At 63.2% G+C, this 17,511-nt stretch overlaps 1 protein-coding gene across 15 annotated transcripts; it reads right to left on the bottom strand.

Annotated features, from left to right (window-relative positions):
• Positions 1 to 1,643: 1,643 nt before the first annotated feature.
• Positions 1,644 to 17,405, bottom strand: PDLIM7 (PDZ and LIM domain 7). 15 transcript variants are annotated; one of them, XM_062607637.1, is made up of 21 exons: positions 17,292 to 17,405; positions 15,982 to 16,088; positions 12,514 to 12,665; positions 12,193 to 12,223; positions 11,356 to 11,528; positions 9,834 to 9,979; positions 9,451 to 9,487; positions 8,449 to 8,603; positions 8,070 to 8,106; positions 7,465 to 7,503; positions 7,191 to 7,345; positions 6,827 to 6,863; positions 6,134 to 6,175; positions 5,851 to 6,005; positions 5,479 to 5,515; positions 4,297 to 4,355; positions 3,926 to 4,160; positions 3,668 to 3,848; positions 3,371 to 3,491; positions 2,784 to 2,899; positions 1,644 to 2,527 (listed from the first exon to the last, which is right to left on the bottom strand). In XM_062607637.1, exons 2-21 carry the CDS (start codon positions 16,084 to 16,086, stop codon positions 2,441 to 2,443), a joined length of 2,100 nt encoding a protein of 699 aa, XP_062463621.1. In that variant the 5' UTR covers positions 16,087 to 16,088; positions 17,292 to 17,405; the 3' UTR covers positions 1,644 to 2,440. The 15 variants fall into 15 exon arrangements, with proteins under 15 accessions (XP_062463621.1, XP_062463624.1, XP_062463623.1 ...); XM_062607640.1 differs by lacking the exon at positions 11,356 to 11,528 and adding an exon at positions 10,569 to 10,585; XM_062607639.1 differs by lacking the exon at positions 6,134 to 6,175.
• Positions 17,406 to 17,511: the final 106 nt, after the last annotated feature.

The raw sequence follows: 17,511 nt of genomic DNA, 5'->3' as shown, positions 1-17,511 counted from the left end.
GCCTGCTCCCCCCACACCCTGCTCCCGCCAGCATTTCGGAGCCAGGCCGGAGCTGGAGCACGCCCTCGGAGGCTGCAGGAGTGTGTGAGCAGCTGTGGAGCAGCTGCCGGTGCCAGCGCAAGGGCCAGGGCTGCAGCAGGCACCCTGCAAGCAACTCTGCTGCCATTGGGGTTGATGTGGTGAGACCCCAACTTAGGACATGGTGGGTGCCCTGAGCCTGCTGCCAGGCTTTGTTCTCGGAGCAGCAGCAGCAGCCCCTCCTCAGGCTCCACCTCCGTATCCCACCCGAGACCCTCCTTCCGCTGCCTGAGCACAAGCCTCTCGCATGGCGCACGGAGTTGGGAGGCAAGAGCTGCTCTCGGCAAAGCACAGAAGCACATTGGGTGGTCGAGGTGTCATCAGTAGGAGTCAGAGGCAACAGGGCACCAAGCAGAAGGGGCTGAGCCCCCAGTGGATGCGTGCCTTGCAGTAGCACAAAGGAGAGGCAGGCTGTGGCCCTGCCTCCACTCCAAGGTCGGGTACCCAGGGGCTGAGCTGGCACAACCAGTTCCAGGGCCGTGCCACCCCACAGGGCTCCGTCCCGCACAGCTGCCTCCCCTGCCCTGCCCTCGGCTGTCCCAGCTGAGCCAGCGTTGGCTCGGTGGCTGCTCACGTGAGGCCACCATCGCTTCACCTTCCCCTGCGCTTCCCCTGACCTTGGCTGCAGCGGGACGCACACTGGGGCACTTACCATAGCCCTGCTTGTCCCGGCCCTGCCAGGCAGGCACCAGCTGGTTCTGTTCCCCCTTTGTCAGCCATGTCCTGTTGCTCCTCGGTGTGACCGTTCCACTGCCCCACATACCTCAGTGCAAGCACCCAGCTCAACCACCGCCTACCTCCATTCCTCCTGCTTCCCCCTCCCCACCTTAGATGGGATTTTGCACTCCTGCAGCTGGCACCCCAGCCACAAGCCAGTTCCGGGTGATGCTGGGAGGGAGGCATTTGGCTTCCCACAGCCAGCTCCTGCCCTCAGCAGAACCTTCCAGTAGATTAGCAATTTTCCTTACAATTGCTCATCACAGTAAGAGCTGCAATTACTAATGACCGTTCCAGCTGCCAAAGCTGAGCAGGAGGAGCAGCTCTTCCCCACACCCGCTGCCCTGAGCCCGTTCCAGCCGGAGGTGCCGGCTTGGCCTCGCACCCATCCTTTGGGACAGCAGCTGCATCCATGAGCAAGCGCTTGGCTGATCTATGCTGGAGCGCGCCAAGAGCCGATGCACGTGGCCCACGCGTGCCCCCGCTTCTTGGTCCCTGTGCAGGACCCAGGGCCAGAGCACAGCAGAGACCAGGGGACACAACTGGGCAAAGCAGGGACCACCCTGCAGGGTCCAAACCCTGCCCCATCCTCCCTTGCTGCAGCTTTGCCCCTCAGTAATTATTGCCTCCGTCAGCAGTCCTGCTTGCTATGAAGACAGAGGGACAACCCCAGCCATGAGGGGTTCAGCCCACGCTGAGACAGGCAGAGGAGGTCGAATGCGAGGCCAGGGTTTTCCCTGGAAAGCTGGAAGGAGCTGAGTCAGACCCTGGGAGGGAGCAGGGCAAGGGCTGACTGTGACCTTCCCAACTGGCTGCACCTCGCCCGGCAAAACTCCTTGAGACAGGAGGCACTTGCAGACAAGTGTTTATTAAAGGCACTAAAAGCACCGTGGCTACATCAGCAGCAACCTGACCGGAGAGCGTGGGGTTGGGAGAGGCATTCACAGGCCCAGGCCGGCAGTGGCAGAGCGCTCTTTGGTAGGAAGCCATGCCCTGCATCCCAGCACAGCCCCTGGGGGGGTGCTGCCACATGCCAGCCGCAGGGGAATGGTGGGCTTAGGTTAGGGGGGACATAGGCAGAGACCCCTGGCACAGAGCTGGGGTAGGCAGGAAGCCACTGCAGCAGTTTGTGGGGTGGTCAGGAGGTTGCTGCAGGCAGGAGCCCATAGGGGAGTGGGGCCAGGGCTCCAGCCCCACGCACTGAGCACACAGCAGGGAAGATGGGAGAGAGTGTGGCAGGGGGCTGGTCCTCACCCAGTCAGGGATGTGCTCAGAGCATCCCTGCCCGAGCACTGAGCCGCCAGGCAGCAGGGCCCCAGCCGAGCAAGGGAACAGCTCTGCTGTGCCAGACCCTCCCCCAGCTCCAGCCTCAGCACAACCACAACCACCACACTGCATGGCTGGGGGGCAGGAGATCCATGCAGCATCCCTGTCCCAGGGCTCCTAGGGCCAGTCAGGAGACATAGGTATAAGGGGCTCTGGACCCAGCACTGCCTTGGGCTGGAACCAGGCCAAGAGCTGCCAGGAAAGAGGAGCAAGGGGAAAGGGCAAGGGCCCAGCCTGGCTCCCTGGGGGCAGCAGGGGTGGGGTGGAGAGGAGCATGCAGGGCCAGGGGCACGCGTGGGCACAGCTGAACTCCTGCCCCTCACACATGGGAGAAAGCGTGGCTCTTGCAGAGCGGCTTGTCCTTCTTGGAGTAGAATGTCTTCCCTTCTAGGTTGGTCTGGCAGATCTGGGGAGGAGAGAGAGCACAGGAGGTCAGGTCAAGGGGGCTGAAACAGCCCCTGGCTTCCACCCATAGCCCAGAGCTCAGCACTGGTGTGGTGCAGATGGCAGGAGGCAGGGTTCTGAGCCACCAGCATAGGGCCAAGTGGGGAAAGCCCTGTTGCAGCAGGGACCCCATGCTGCTCGTGCATCCGATGCACAGCATGACTGCCAGGGAGAGCCACAGCCCTGCCAGCAGCCCGGGAGGGAGGCACATGGCTCACCGCACAGACGAAGCAAGTGTCATGCCAGCTGAACCCCAGCGCCTCCAGGAACCGGTCCCCAGCATCGATCTTGAAGTCGCAGCCGCGGCACTTTGTGCCAAACATCTTCTCATAGTCTGTGAGCAGAGGCAGAGCCCAGGTCAGTGTTCCCCAGCACTGCAGCCCCTCAGTCAGGGGAGCAGGGCTGCTGCACAGCCAGGATCCCCAGTCACAGCCTGGGGACAACTTGCTGCCAGCCCCAGGGGCATGATGACTGAGACACCCAGGAGAGATGCCTGTGCTGTGTAGGGTGGCCCCTGGGCGCACGGAGGAGGCAAACCTCATCTCCCAGGATGCAGCACTCGCCTTTGATGTACATCCTGCGTCATCACCATGGCAACACGGGAGCAATGACACTACCCCCGGGAGCATCCGGGGAGGACCAGGATGGAGGGCTCAGGGCTGTGTGAGTGGGGTCCCTCTGTTCCCTGTGGCTCAGGGGAGCCCCGCAGTGCAGGACAGCTCACCCTCACCACTGTGGGCAGCTGCTGAGCCCCGATGATGCCCCAGTGCCATGTAGGGTGACACATGGGGTCCCCAGGTCCTACCTCTCTCGCAGTAGGGCTGTCCCTCCTCCATGTAGAAGGCACGGTTGCGGATGGGAGTTTTGCAGGCAGCGCATGTGAAGCACTGCACATGCCAGGTCATCTTCAGTGCATGCATGACCTCCTGGAGAGGAGCCACCATCAGCCAGGGGCAGGACCACCCTGTGCCATGGGGAGTCCCATCCAAGGCAGAAAGGGACAAGGGATCCCATGGGATGGGACCAGGATGGGAAGGGAAGGTGCCCATAGGCGAGCAGGAAGTAAAGATGGGAGGCGTGGGGCAGACTGAGGAATACTCACCCCTGTGATCTTCTTCTTGCACTTGGCGCAGCTGGGCGCGTAGCGCGTGTCATAGCACTTGGGGCAGAAGATGGAGCCTTTCTCCTCAAAGAAGCCGCCCTCATCCAGCACCTTCCTGCACTGGCAGCAGGTGAACTCCTCGGGATGGTAATAATGTCCCAGCGCCACCAGGTAGCGTCCCCTGCAGCAGGACAGAGCCACGTCAGCCATGCCGGGACCCAGAATGCTGCTGTGGTAGTGGTGGTGACCAGGGCTCACCTGATGACCTTGTTGCACTTGTAGCAGAGCGGTGTGCGGCCAGGCCCCTCGGGGCTCTGCTGTGCTGCCTGCACGATGGAGCTGCGGTTCTGCATGGGGGTCGGTGTGGCCGGCTGGCTGTGCTTGCTCACCACCGTGCTGGTCTTGTCCGGGGCATAGCGCTCCGCAAACGAGGGGTCCACAGCCCAGGGAGGGCGGCTGGCAGGGCCAGGGGTGGCGGCAGGGGTCCTGGGGGCTGCACACACACAGGTCTCCAGGACAGTGCTCCTGATCCCTCAGCAGCCCACTCCCAGCATCCATAGATGGGCAAGCAGCATCCCCCAGCACCCACATCCCACTCATCCCAAGACCACAGGAAAAGGTTTGCTCACCCAGTCCTGGCTCAGTCTTCATCCCTGCTCCTGGGGATGGGTCCGGCACGGAGACCTGGCTACAGAACAAGCAGTTAATCCAGCCTGCCCCACTCAACCCCACTGCCCAACAGGCCTGCGTGCGTGCAAGCACGACTCCTCCACCCCAACAAGCAGGCAGGAGCCGGCCAAGCCCATGTGCCCAGCCAGCAGCTGGTTTGGTGATGATGGGTACCAAGCCAAGCACCTTCAGCCCTGCGAAGACACAGCATGCCTGGGGTCTCTGGCACCCATTGCAGCGCTCTGGGGAGCAATGGGAGGGAGCACAGGCCTGCTGGGGTATCACACCAGCTCTGGGCCTGCTCCAGACTGACCAGGAACCCCAGGGACCAGAGACCCTGGGTTCCCACTCACATGATAGTCACCCCCAGCCCCACCAGGGTGCAGAGGGACTTGGACCTGACACGGAGTGGGGAGCACCAGGGCCCAGCTCTCGCACAGCTGGGGACAGGCAGGCTCTGCCATCCCTGCCAGCTACGCAGGGCCACACTGATCTTAGGAGGAACAAGGCCTGTGCTGCCCCCCCCCAGGCTGCCACCATGGGGCTGGGGAGCAGGCAGGGCAAGGCAGGGCCAGACAGGCACAACCCAGCCAAGCGAGAGGACAGGGACAGAGGCAAAGCCAGGGTCTCTGTGCCTCTCCAGGGCAAAGACAAGGAGACAGCTCCAAAACCAGAAGCATTCATCTGCAGCAGAGCAAACCGGACACAGGTGGGACCCAGTGGTCACAGCGCCAGGGCAGGAGGTATCACCGAGAGGGGGAGGGAGAACAGGGGCACTGTGCATCACCCCTGCCCAGCTGCATGGGGCAAAGAACAGCACCCGGCACCCCTTAATACAGCCCCAGCTCCCTTCTCTGTCCTCACATAGGGAGGAGCAGGTGAAACTCACCCAGCTCTGCCCAACCACCCCACAGCCCCACACCAGGCTCACAGGATGTTACACCCCATGTAAAGGTGCTGCCCAAACATCACAACCACCCCAGTGAGGTTTCAACAGTGCCACAAGCCGCATTAGACCCGCTGTGTCTGGGGCATCATGGCACAGTTTGGCATCCCCAACTTGGTGCCAGCAGCACCCAGCAGGTCCTGTCTGGGACATGCAGCCCCACAGCTCCTGCAGCCGCCCTGCACACTCCCCTTACCTGGGTTTTTTAACAAACACATCCTCATGATCCTCCACTGGGCGCAGCAGGAGAGAGAGCAGGAGAGAGAGTCAGTCTGTGGCCACCAGGGACCAGGCACAGCAGGAAGGAAAAGGAAAGGCAGGAAAACCACCCTCTCCTCCTGCTGCCCTCCTGCCCCAACAACACAGCCCTGCCTGGGCATGGGGCAGAGCACAGCCCCAGCCCAGCAGCACCACCACGAGCACACACAGAGCCCTGGGCAGCCCACACAGGGCCACAACCAAAGCCCCAGTGCCACATCACCCCACAGCCTGTGCCAGGCACTCTCTGTCCCGGCAAAGCCCAGCACCCCCAGGCAGCCCAGCACCGCTGGGCCCTGAGGGAACTTACATCCATCAGTGCCCGTGAGCCGGGCCAGTTTGCGGAAGGAGCGGGACTGGGAGGTCCCGGTGCGGGGCTGCCAGTCCTCAGCATCCTCCATCAGCCGCAGCTTCCCAGGGTCACACACGGGGCTCCTGGGGGGGTCCAGCGGCTCTGGGGGCTGCCTGCGAGTGACAGAGGCAGGCGCTCAGCCGGCACCATGCACAGCTCCTGCCCAGCACTGCAGCACAGGGCAGTGATCCCGAAAGTGCCTTCACAGACACCAAGCCCTTTGCCAGACCTTGGCACTTACCACCACATCTCCCCCGTGCCCCAGCCAGCCCCATGGGTTTCCCTGTGGCATTAAAAACAACGGCGGTACAACAGTCAGTGGTTGACACACGGCTCAGTGCATCCCTCCCATATGCACCCCCAGCCCCACAGAGGCACAAGCCCCACAGATGCCGTCAGCACTCACTCATGACCAGCCCTGTAGCCCCCTGCAGCTCCACACAGGAAACTGTGCCTCAGGCACGTGTCTAGCACCTCCCAACATCCCCAGCAAGGTGTTGCCAGTGCCACCAGCTGCCCCTACCCATTATGCCCAGGAACACCGTGGTGCAGCTCAGCCTCCCCAGCTCAGTGCCAGCAGTGCCCAAGGGTCCTGCCCAGCACAGGGAGCACACACTCTAAGGACATCCCTATTGGAGAAGCCAGACTGGCAGGCAGGTGGCTGGGCAGGACCCTCCCGCAGGGAAGGTCGGATCAGTGGCTGAGTGCTGGAGGGGCCCATCGAGCCATCGTGTGGTGAGTGCAGGGCGGGCTCTGCAGCTATATCAAGAGCTCAGCTTTGGGAGTGAAAGGACAGAGACAGAATGTGAGGATGGAGCAGGAGGAGAGGAGAGAAGAAACAACAGGGCAAAGAGTTCCCGCAGTCACTGCAAGCAGTGAGTAGCTTACAGGAGTGAACGGCTCCTGTTGCTGCCCTGGTGCACACTCCCCTTACCTGGGCTCTTTAACAAGCTCATCCTCATGATCCTCCACTGAGCACAGCAGGAAACAAAGTCAGTCTGCGGCCACTGAGGACCAGGCACAGCAGCAAGGAAAAGGAAAGGCAGGAAAACCACCCTCTCCTCCCACCGCCCTCCTGCCCCAACACCCAGCCCTGCCTGGGCACGGGGCAGAGCACAGCCCCAGCCCAACCACTGTGAGCCAGCCCTGGGCAATTTCCACCCAGCTCAGAGGGGCAACACATGGCCTAAGCCAACACACCGGTGCCAGACCTCACAACAGCCTGGATCAGGCTCCAGCTGCCCCAGCAAACCCCAGCACCCCCCAGGCAGCCAGCACCAGGTCCTGTGTGAACTCACTGCTGTCAGCACCCGTCAGCTGGGCCAGTCTGCGGAAGGAGCGGGACTGGGAGGTCCCGGTGCGGGGCTGCCAGCTCTCAGTGTTCTCTACCTGCCGTAGCTTCCCAGGGTCACACACGGGGCTCTTGGGGGGCTCCAGCAGCTGCGGGGGCTGCCTGCGAGTAAGAGAGGCAGGCGCTGAGCCAGCACCATGCATGGACCCTGCTTGGGCAGGCAGGGATGCTGAAATAGCCCTCGCAGATGCCAGCCCCCCCTGCCACACCCTGGCACTTACCGCTGGTGCCCTGTGCCCCAGCCAGACCCATGGGCATCCCTGTGGCATCAGAAAAACGGTGGCACTATAGTCAGGACTTGACCTACAGCTCAGTGCATCCCACCCTATGCACCTGCAGCCCCACAAAGGTGCCATCAGCACTCACTCATGACCAGCTTTGCAGCCACCTGCAGCCCTACAGGGCACTGTGCCTAGCACTTCCCAACGCCTCCAGCAAGGTGTTGCCAGTGCCACCAGCTGCCCCTACCCATTACATCCTCTTTGGTGCAGCTCAGCCTCTCCAGCTCAGTGCCAGCAGTGCCCAAGGGCCATGCCCAGGACACCCAGCACAGGGAAAGTCCGGATGTGGACAGCCTGGCAGGACCCTCCCAAGGTGATGGTCAGAGCAATGAGTGAATGCTGGCAATGCCTGTCACGTGGCTCTGCCAACAGTGCAGCTCTGGGAGTGGGAGAGAACAGAGGAGGATGAAAGAGAAAAACAGCAACAGGGCAAAGAGCTTCCCCAGAGTCACTGCAAGCAGTGAGTGCAAACCAGCCGGGTGGGCTCAGCCCCAAGTGGGCACCATCGTGGCTCCTGCTGCTGCAATGACACATGCTCCCCTTACCTGTGCTCTTTAACAAGCTCATCCTCACGATCCTCCACTGGGCACAGCAGGAGAAAAAGGAGGAGACAGAGTCAGCCTGTGGCCACCGAGGACCAAGTACAGCAGGAATGAAAAGGAAAGGCAGGAAAACTGACACCTCCTCCCACCACCATCCTGCCCCAACACCCAGCCTTGCCCAGGCACAGGGCAGAGCACGGTCCCAGCCCAGTGGCACCATCAGGAGCCCTCACACAGCCCCAGGCAGCTCCCATCGACTCAGGAGCCACATGGGGACACATCCAACACACCGGTGCCACGATGCAGCCTCTGCCGGGCTCCAGCTGCCCCGGCAAAGCCCAGCACCCCCAGGCAGCCATCGCCAGGTCCTGTGTGAACTCACTGCTGTCAGTGCCCGTCAGCTGGGCCAGTTTGCGGAAGGAGCGGGACTGGGAGGTCCCGGTGCGGGGCTGCCAGCTCTCAGAATCCTCTACAAGCCGCAGCTTCCCAGGGTCACACACAGGGATGCTGGGGGGCTCCAGCAGCTGCGGGGGCTGCCTGCGAGTGACAGAGGCAGGTGCTGAGCCGGCACCATCCATGGACCCTGCTTGGGCACATGGCAGTGATCCCAAAACTGCCCTCACACACACTAACACCCACTCCAGACCCTCACCACCAGCACACGCCACAGCCCCCTTTTGCCCCAGCCAGACTCAGGCATCCCTGTGGCATCAGAAAACCGGCGGCACAGCACTGGGTGACTGCCCCATGGCTCAGTGCATCCCTCCCATACACACCCCCAGCAGCACTCATTCCTGACCAGACTCCTGGCCACCCCCAGCTCCACAGGAACGCTGGTGACGCTCACCCCCATCTGCCCATCTGTCTCACAACCCCACAGGATATTGTGCCCCGGGTCCAGGTACTTCACAGCACCTCCTAACCCCCCCAGTGAGGTGTTGCCAGTGCCACCAGCCTCCTCCAGGTTTGATTTGCTCAAGAAGCAACGGTGCAGCTCAGCCTCCCCAGCTCAGTGCCAGCAGTGCCCAAGGGTCCTGCCTGGCACACCGTGCTTGAGGACAGCCAGCCCTGCAGGTGGGTGCCCATGCAGAACTCTGCCGAGGTGACAGTCAGATCGGTGGCTGAGCACTGAGGGTGCCCATCGTGCCATCGCGTGGCGAGTGCAGGGCAGGCTCTGCAGCTCCATCAAGAGCTCAGCTTAGGAAGAGCTAGAGAACAGAGATGGAACGTGAGGATGGAGCCAGAGGACAGGAGAGAAGAAACAACAGGGCAAAGAGGTTCCCCAGAGTCACTGCAAGCAGTGAGTGCAAACCAGCCGGGTGGGCTCAGCCCTGAGTGGCACCATCAAGGCTCCTGCTGCTACCCTGGTGCACCCTCCCCTTACCTGGGCTCTTTAACAAGCACATCCTCATGGTCCTCCACTGAGCACAGCAGGAGAGAAAGGAGGAGACAGTCAGTCTATGGCCACTGAGGACCAGCCACAGGAGGAAGGAAAAGGAAAGGCAGGAAAACCACCCTCTCCTCCTGCTGCCCTCCTGCACCAGCACACAGCCGTGCCCGGGCATGGGGCACAGCATTGCCCCAGCCCAGTGGCACCACCACGAGCACACACAGAGGCCTGGGCAACTCCCAGCGGCTCTGAGAGGCCACACGGGGCCTAAGCCAACGCTCAGTGCCATAATACACCAGGTCATCAATCTGGCTGCAGTGGCCCTGGCAAAGCCGAGCACCCCCAGGCTGCCAGTGCCAGCCCCTGAGGGAACTTACATCCATCAGTGCCCGTGAGCCGGGCCAGTTTGAGGAAGGAGCGGGACTGGGAGGTCCCAGAGCGGGGCTGCCAGCTCTCAGCATCCTCTATCAGCTGCAACTTCATGGGGTCATATACAGGGGTGCTGGGGGGCTCCGGGGGCTGCCTGCGAGTGAAAGTGGTCTGTCAAATCAGACAGATCCCCACGGCATAACCTCCCTGGGGCTGCCCCACACCTTCCCCAGGCCAGAACTGCAGCACATCAGTACCCGAGATACCACACATTGCCTGCTCCCCACACCCCCTACTCCTCCTCCATGTCAGGAGGGACCATTAAGAACTGACCATCATTCCTGGCATTGTAAGACTGGTCCCATGGGACAGCAGTGGAAAGCACAGGGCAAGAATAAGCCAAGGTAAATAAATCACTGGCAGGGCAGCTGCATGAGAGCTCAATGAACACGTATGGTGTCCATGGCAGTGAAGCCTGCTTGGCCCTGAGCGTGGTACCCAGCACAGCTGACAGCCCTTGCCCAACTAAGACATGTCTTGGGGAGGAGGAAAGGGACCATGCATGAGAACACTCCAGGGCCCCAGCAGACAGGCAGCGCTTGCCCTTCAGGCTAGGGGCAGCATGCTGCCAGGAGGGACACACGCCATGGACAGAGCAGCACACACTGCCTGTCCCTGGGCTGGCAATAGCAGGGAAGAGGCATGCAGGGAGGATAGAAAGAGCAGGCAAAAGGCTTACTGACTTGTCAAGGCTCAGCACCTGTAGGGGAGAGGGAAAAAGAAAGGGAGGAGAGAAAGAAAGAAAAAGGAAAGAGAAATTAGACCCGCAGCACCCGAGAAGTTCCCAGAGCTCACCTATGGCCTACACCAGTTCCCCTACCCCAAGAATCATGCCCAGCTTGCCCAGGGCTGGGAGCACACTGGGGCACAGGGGCAGACACCAGCAGACCAGACCATGCCTCCCTCAGCCCCCCAAAACACACCTGGGTGCCCAGGGCAGCCAGGGCTGCATACCCCCATTGCCCTGTCTCAGGGCACCACAGCAGCTCCTGGCAGGAGGGACCGGGACAGGCAGCTGCCAGACACACGGGTGGGCAGCCTGGAAAGCCAGGAGCTTCTTCCCTGCAAGCAGGGTGAAGACAGCGCTGCATGGGGTGCAAGGGCTTCACTGTGCCCAGCCCATCCTGGCAGCCATGGGACCAGCAGGACATCCCAAGGCAGGCACTGGCTGGTGGCCACAGCGCAGCCGCCGCTTCCGTGCTGCCACAGATGCCAGTGAATGTCCTGCTGCAACCACCATACCATGCCCTGCAGGACTCCCCACAGGCCTGACACGTCCCTGAGCGAGGGACCAGCACGTGCATGGCTGTGCATGACAGTCCTGTTGTGCCTCCTCAGCACCAGCCACCGGGGGCCCACAGCATGGGCACTGTTACCCGCTACCACCCTGGGGCCTGGCATGCAAGGCGCAGCAGGGCCGGGCAACGGGGTCCCTCCGATCCTTGGGGAGCAGGACAGACAGCAACGTACCCATTGTGCTGGGGGGTGCAGGCGGGCGCCAGGGGCGCGTACGTCACGGGTTTCGTCACCAGCCCGGGCTGTGGGTTCGGAGGCGAGCCTGCCCCGAAGGGCCGGGCTGTTTTGTTGAGGGCGGTGCTGGGAGCGAAGTTATATTTCAGGGGTTCAGAGCAGGGGAGTGAGTCCTGAGCGAGACAAAACACACAGACACGGGCTCACACGTCAAGCAGCATGCAAGGGGCCAGGCAGCGCAGCAGGCAGGGAAGCCGGACAGCATGTGCACCGCAGGGCGCCAGGCTCTGCCAGGCTGGCACCTCACTCTGCAGGTCACAAGCCTGAGGGTTGTTGGAGAATTAGTAAGTGCCCAGACACTCGCTGCTGCACACAGCAGGGCAGAGCATGCACACACCGATCCAAACTGCCCTGCAGCACGAAGCTGAATGCATGCAGGTGGCTTCCATCCAGGAGTCACCGGCCCCAGCCCTGCTCCCCGTGCCAGGGCACTGCCCAGCGCTGGCAAATACAGGGCCCCGAGGCCATGAGCAACTGCCTGGCCTCCTCACCTCTGTTGGCCTTTGCCCGCACCCAGCACTGGCAGGGGCACAGGCGGGCAGCAGCCATGGCCTGGGTGCCCGCTGGACAGACCCTGCTCCCTCCGATCCCCTGCAGTACAGCAGTCAGGGCTGCTCCTCCAGCAGGGAGTTCTCCAGCCCTTCAAACACACCCAAGTCCCCCCAAAAGCCTGCAGGCCCCAGGAGCAAAGTCCATTTGTCTATCTACACTCCGAGCCGATTCCCCTCCCCTGAAACCAGGCTGAGGTACCTCTGCAGCACCAGGAGCGACACGTACCTTCTGTGGCTTCCCCATGTGGTTCTGAGCTCTGCAAGAGAGAAGACAGGGAGGCAGGTACTGAAACCAGACCAGCCAGCACCAGGACACTGCTACCCCGAGAAGGCAGCCCCCACCCAAGGGGAGCCATGGACTGCTGACATTGTCCCATGGCTCACAGGAGAGGGCTGGCGGCCAGGCCAAGCCTCACCCAGCCAAGTAGAGCCCCTGGACTCATCCAGGGGCTGCCAGGCTCCGAGCAAGGAGCAGTGATGCCGTGAGATGGCACTGGGCAGAGCGGTTTGCTCCATCCACACAAGGACCCAGACCCACAAATCCCACCTGCTCAGTGTGAGGCTGAGCCTGTCCCCACAGGCGCGGATCCTGTTCTGGGCCTCGATGTGTGTCATGGAGCTGGTGCTCTCTCCGTCGATGTACAGCACCCAGTCGCCCACTCCCACACCAGCCTGCACCGCCTTCCCGCCCGGTGTCAGCTGAAAGACAGACAGAATCAGGGAGAGCCAGCACGGCTGATGTGGGAGCCCAGGGACAGCCCTGTCCTCCTGACAGCAGGGATCTGCTGGGTCCCAGCTAAGGACACCCATACAAGCCTGATGAGGGGTAAGTAGGGACCCACGCATCACCCCCGTTTCCCAGCCCACTGGCCCCTCCACTGAGCGCTGCCCACCCTGCCCTCTGGCACAGCGGGGGCCATGACAGCACCCCGGGGCCCAGTCCCCATGACACCGAACGGCAGAAGCGGTGCTGCCTCAGCCCCGGCAGGAGGCCCGGCCACTCCTCAGAGCCATCCGGGCGGTGGGAAGCGAGCGCAGTGAGTCAGGACCCGCCGGACAGCCCACGCCTGGCTGCAAACCACAGGCACGTCCAGCTCATCGCCCGGGGCGAGCGCTGGGACAGGGGAGGCAGCCCCCAGGCGCACGTCCCATTCCCTCCTGGTGCAGACGTTACCTCATTCCCACAGTGGGAGCACTCCCCAGGGCAGGGAGACACCAACCCCGACCCACACAGCTCCCTGAGGCCTCACCCCGCTGGGGCACCTGTGAGCACGGCCACGGGTTCCCCTGCACCGGGGATGTGCCTTGTCCCCAGCACGGTTCTGTGGCACGGCGCTGCGTCAGCCCCGTGCTGGGAAGCAGAGGCTGCCCTCCCCTCCCGCCGGGGATGCACAGCGGAAGGTGAGCAGGGCCCCGAGCACCGCACACAGCTCGCAGGCACTGACAGACAGACAGACGTGGGTAGGCTGCAGCCATTCCTGCTCCTCCAGCACAGAAGAACTTGAGGCGCTTGGACCCAGACCAAGTATTTCCTCAAGTCCTGTTCAACATGAACATAAAAGGAGCGAGCCAGATTCCCAGCGTTGTCAGAGGGCTGAGAAAACCCTGCGACGAGCCCCAGCCCCTCCTTGCCCATGCACGGGGCCCTGCTTGTCCCAGAGCTGTGCTCTCCTTCCCCACGTCAGCACAGGTCTTCCACGAGAGCCCAAACCCCACAACCAGGCTGGATGCGGCCTGGCACCACCTGCATCCCACTGCCACCCCACAGGACACAGGTACCTCCTCCTGTGTCCCTGTACCACCCAGCACCCGCTCCTCCTGCCCAGCACCGCAGGGTGCCCTGGGCATGAAGTGGCGCCGGCCGGCTCTCGGCCGCACCGCTGCAAGCCCCATCTTGCTGCCCTGGAGGGCTGGGGAAGGCACGAGGTGACTGCATAGGTTTGGAAGCAGGAATGGGATCTGGGAGAGGTTTTCACAGGGCTACACGGGAAGGGGAGAGCTCAAAGGCTGCGTCACACACCGCACCCAGCCTGCCACGCTGCCCTTCCCGCGCCAGGAAACCCCTTCGGCAGGTGCCAGCTCAGGCAGGAGCCATGGCAGTGCCAGCCCTCCTGCTTCCAGGGCTTCCTTCCTCCCCCTCCACCCAGCCAGCCCTTTGTTCCCCAGTGCCTCCATCACTACATCCAGAAAGGTGTCCCTGGCTTGGGCACCCAGACAGGGCCTCACACAGCACTGAGGGGAGTGAGGCACCTGCACTGCGGCCAAGGAAGCATCCCCCAGCACTGTCCTGCTAGCAGCACCAAGGGTCTCTCCTCCACACAGCATCCAAGCCCCCAGACACCAGCCCTTACCCTGGCTCCACTACAAGCAGCTCAGGACCTTGCAGGCTCTTGCAGCTTGTCTAGCCAAGGTGTCAGGACCCCAGCAGAGCCCCTTACCATGCAAGAAATATGCAGAGGACCAGGGTGGCACTTCCTTTATGTGACCACCGAGCTGAAGAAGCCTCGCAGCTCACCCAGCAGTGTCATGGTGATGGACACAGCCAAGAGCCAAAGCACTCACCAGTGCTGCTGTCCCCATGTGCTCCCCTGCCCCACAGAGCAGGGCCCCACTGCAGCTCTCAAAGCCAGGGTAGGACGCTTCCTTCCAGCTTGCTCCAGCAGCCCTAGGCCTGCCAGTGCAGCCGGCTCCCTGCTCAAGGGAAACAGTGGCCAAGGACAGCAGTGTGCTCTGGGCAGGAGCTTTAGGGCTGGGGATGCCTCTGGGGTGCAGGGTCACCCCTTCCCACAAGACAGGGCCAACGTCCCTACATACAGCACAGCTAAAGCTGGCCACATCCCTTGGGAACATCCTCACTGCTCCTGCATGCCCTGCCCAGGACAGCAGCAGTGTCCAAGCCCCGAGGGCAGTGCTGGACTGCTTGAACAGCGGGGATGTTGCTTCACGAGGCCCCTGCCCTGGGAGGCTCCTCCATCCAACCAGACCCTTTGTTAAACCCTGGCTCGCAGCCAAGGGAAACATTTTTTAGCGCATAAACCCGCTGAAGCCGTCTCTGTGCTCAGCATTGATTCACAGGCCCCGGGGCAGCGGCACTGGCAGCTCCAGCCTCGCACAGAGCACTCAGGGTCTGTGTGGGATGCTGCAGAGACCTGTGCTCTTTGGGACAGACACACGGTGCCAGGCTCCTGCCAGGGGCAGGCCCCACACAGCGCTTGGTGCCACCAGCAACGTGGTCCTTGCAAAAGCAGCATCATGCCAGCAGCCCCAGCGTCAGCGGCACGGGCAATGCAGTCACATTCCAATGCTTATAAGGCAATTGTGTGACCAGAGCCCCGGCCAGCACCCACCCTGGGGACCAGGCTGCTCAGGGACAAGGACACACACACAGCCAGGAGCCAGACATGGCTTGGGTGAGCATCACAGCGGGAGCAGCTCACACCAGGTACCTCAGCCACAACAGGCAGCACAGCGGCTCTTGCTCACGCTGCAGAAATTGGCTGGCTCTGTAAAGGGAGCCATATCTCCATGCAGGCACCAGCACAGGCTTCCTCCCCTCCCTGCCCATTTCAGGGGCCAGCTCAGGTGCGGAGCTGGGAAGCACACAACAGGGGGGCAGTAGGGCACAGGCTGGGTCCTGGAACTCGGAGCCCAGCAATGGAGTGCAGACCAGCACGTTGGCCCCACAGCTCAGAGACGTGAGAGCAGCTCCCCTCCCCCTGCGGTGGGCAAGCTCAGGAAGGGGCCTCCCCGGCCCCCCCAAGCAGCGGAATGACTCTGCAGAGGCCGTGCAGCATTTCACATCTCTGCCCGGAACACCCCCGAGCTGGACTGCAGCTGATAAGGCACCAAGGAGGCTACATGGAGCCAAGCAGGGCAGGATGCAGCATTCCCAGGGCCCCAACTCATATACATCCCCCACATATCTCTGCCTCAGCCACCTGGATGCAGTCACCGTGGCTTCCCACCCCCTGAGGCAGGAGGAAGGGTGGGTATCACTGGTCTTGGCTTCTCTTACCCTGGAGATGGAGAGCGGCATGCTGAAATCTTTTCCTCCCTGCAGCCTGAAGCCCCAGGGTGCCGGCCCATTCAGCATCACCTTGTAGGACTCCATGTCACCCATCTCTGCAAGGGAAGAGGGTGTGATCCTGGCATTAGGATACACAGGAAAAATGCAAGGAGAGCAGGCAAGGAGGGGGGCCGGTGCCTTACACAACAGGACAGGAGACTGGTCATGTTTCCACCCTGACCATCCTACACTGTGGTTAGAGACGCACCCCAAATCTATCAGCATCTCCTCCAGCAGTGCCAGAGCCAAGACTAATGCTGACTAGTGCAAAGAGTGAGGCATAGCCCCGCTGCCACTCACAGCGGAGCACCCGCTGGCTTTGCCCTCCCTCGCCCAAACCTGGCACTTGTTATCCCTTGCAGCATCCCAGAAACTCACGCTGCTGAAAGCCAAGACCGTTTCAGACCACGGAGAAGTGGGAGCGGGTAGGGAAGGATGGGAACCAGAAGCGTTCTTGCCGGGTGGAAGATCAGCGGCAGCACAGGAGCGGCGGGACACCACCCGAGGCGCCTGGCAGAGCACCGCTCCGGCAGCTGGCCCAGCACATGGTACCTGGGAGCGAGCCCATCTCTGCGCTCAGAGCCGGGGCTCGGCGGGAGGGAATCCCGGCGCTGCGCTGCCTGCCAGGGCCACACTGACAGCTGTCAGCGGGCCGGGGCCCGGGCAGCCGCAGCCATCGGACACCCCTCACCTGAGCGGGCCCCCCGGCACCCTCCTCCTGCCGCTGCCAGCCGGGGTCAGAGGGGCCCACGCCCTCCCTGCCCCTCGCACCGGACGGCCGGGAGGCGGCGGACGCCGCAGGGCTGGGGGCCAGCGTGCCCCGCTCTGCCGGCCCGGTGCGGGCTATATAAGGCGTGTAAGACGACACCAGCCCGCTCCCCGCTCGGGAGGGCCGGAGGAAGCTGCGTGTCAGGCATTCCCAGCGCCGAAGCGCCGGGACCGGGCAGGCAGCCCCTATCTCCCCTCGGGGCTGGGCCAGGGTCCCCAGCAGCCCCGCGATGGGCATCTCTCCAGCTCCGGAGGAACGGCCGGGCCGGGCCGCCAGCCCTGCCCCCCGAGCCCCGCTCCGCAGCCCGCCCCACGGGGAACCCCTCCCCATCCCGGCCCACAGAGCCCCCTTCCCGAGGTCGGGGCCCCCGACCCTGCCCCACATGGGCCCGACCCCAACCAAGCCCCTGCTCCCAGACCCAGGCCTCAGCCCCGCACCCCTCATGACCCCACTCCCCCGGCAGAGCACGCGGACCCCAGCCCTCACTCACCCGCGGCCGGGCGGGCCCCCGGTGGGGCGGGGGGCGCCACAGCGGGGAGCGGAGGAATCCGGCAGCCGCGGGACTCGAACTCGGGCACCGCCCCGCTGCCCGGCCCTGCGCTATATAGCGGTGAGGGGAGGCGGAGCCGGCCGACGGCTTGGCCAATCACCACGCGCGCCTGCCTGCAGCGGAGAGCACAGCGGCGCCCCCTAGCGGGGAGCTGCTGGCT

This window comes from Pezoporus occidentalis, unplaced genomic scaffold (assembly GCF_034315485.1).
Source record: "Pezoporus occidentalis ecotype Australia unplaced genomic scaffold, CSIRO_AGI_Poc_V1 ctg124, whole genome shotgun sequence".
NCBI classification, from domain to species: domain Eukaryota; kingdom Metazoa; phylum Chordata; class Aves; order Psittaciformes; family Psittacidae; genus Pezoporus; species Pezoporus occidentalis.
This window is presented reverse-complemented; position numbering and strand designations above follow the sequence as displayed.

Excerpts from the sequence above, each read along its gene's own strand:
- PDLIM7 (XM_062607637.1), bottom strand. The coding sequence starts at position 16,086 with ATGGGTGACATGGAGTCCTACAAGGTGATGCTGAATGGGCCGGCACCC. Across the intron at positions 3,849-3,925 it reads AAGTGCAACAAGGTCATCAG|GGGACGCTACCTGGTGGCGC; the intron begins GTGAGCCCTGGT and ends GTCCTGCTGCAG. Across the intron at positions 2,900-3,370 it reads ACAGCCCTACTGCGAGAGAG|ACTATGAGAAGATGTTTGGC; the intron begins GTAGGACCTGGG and ends CTCTGCTCACAG.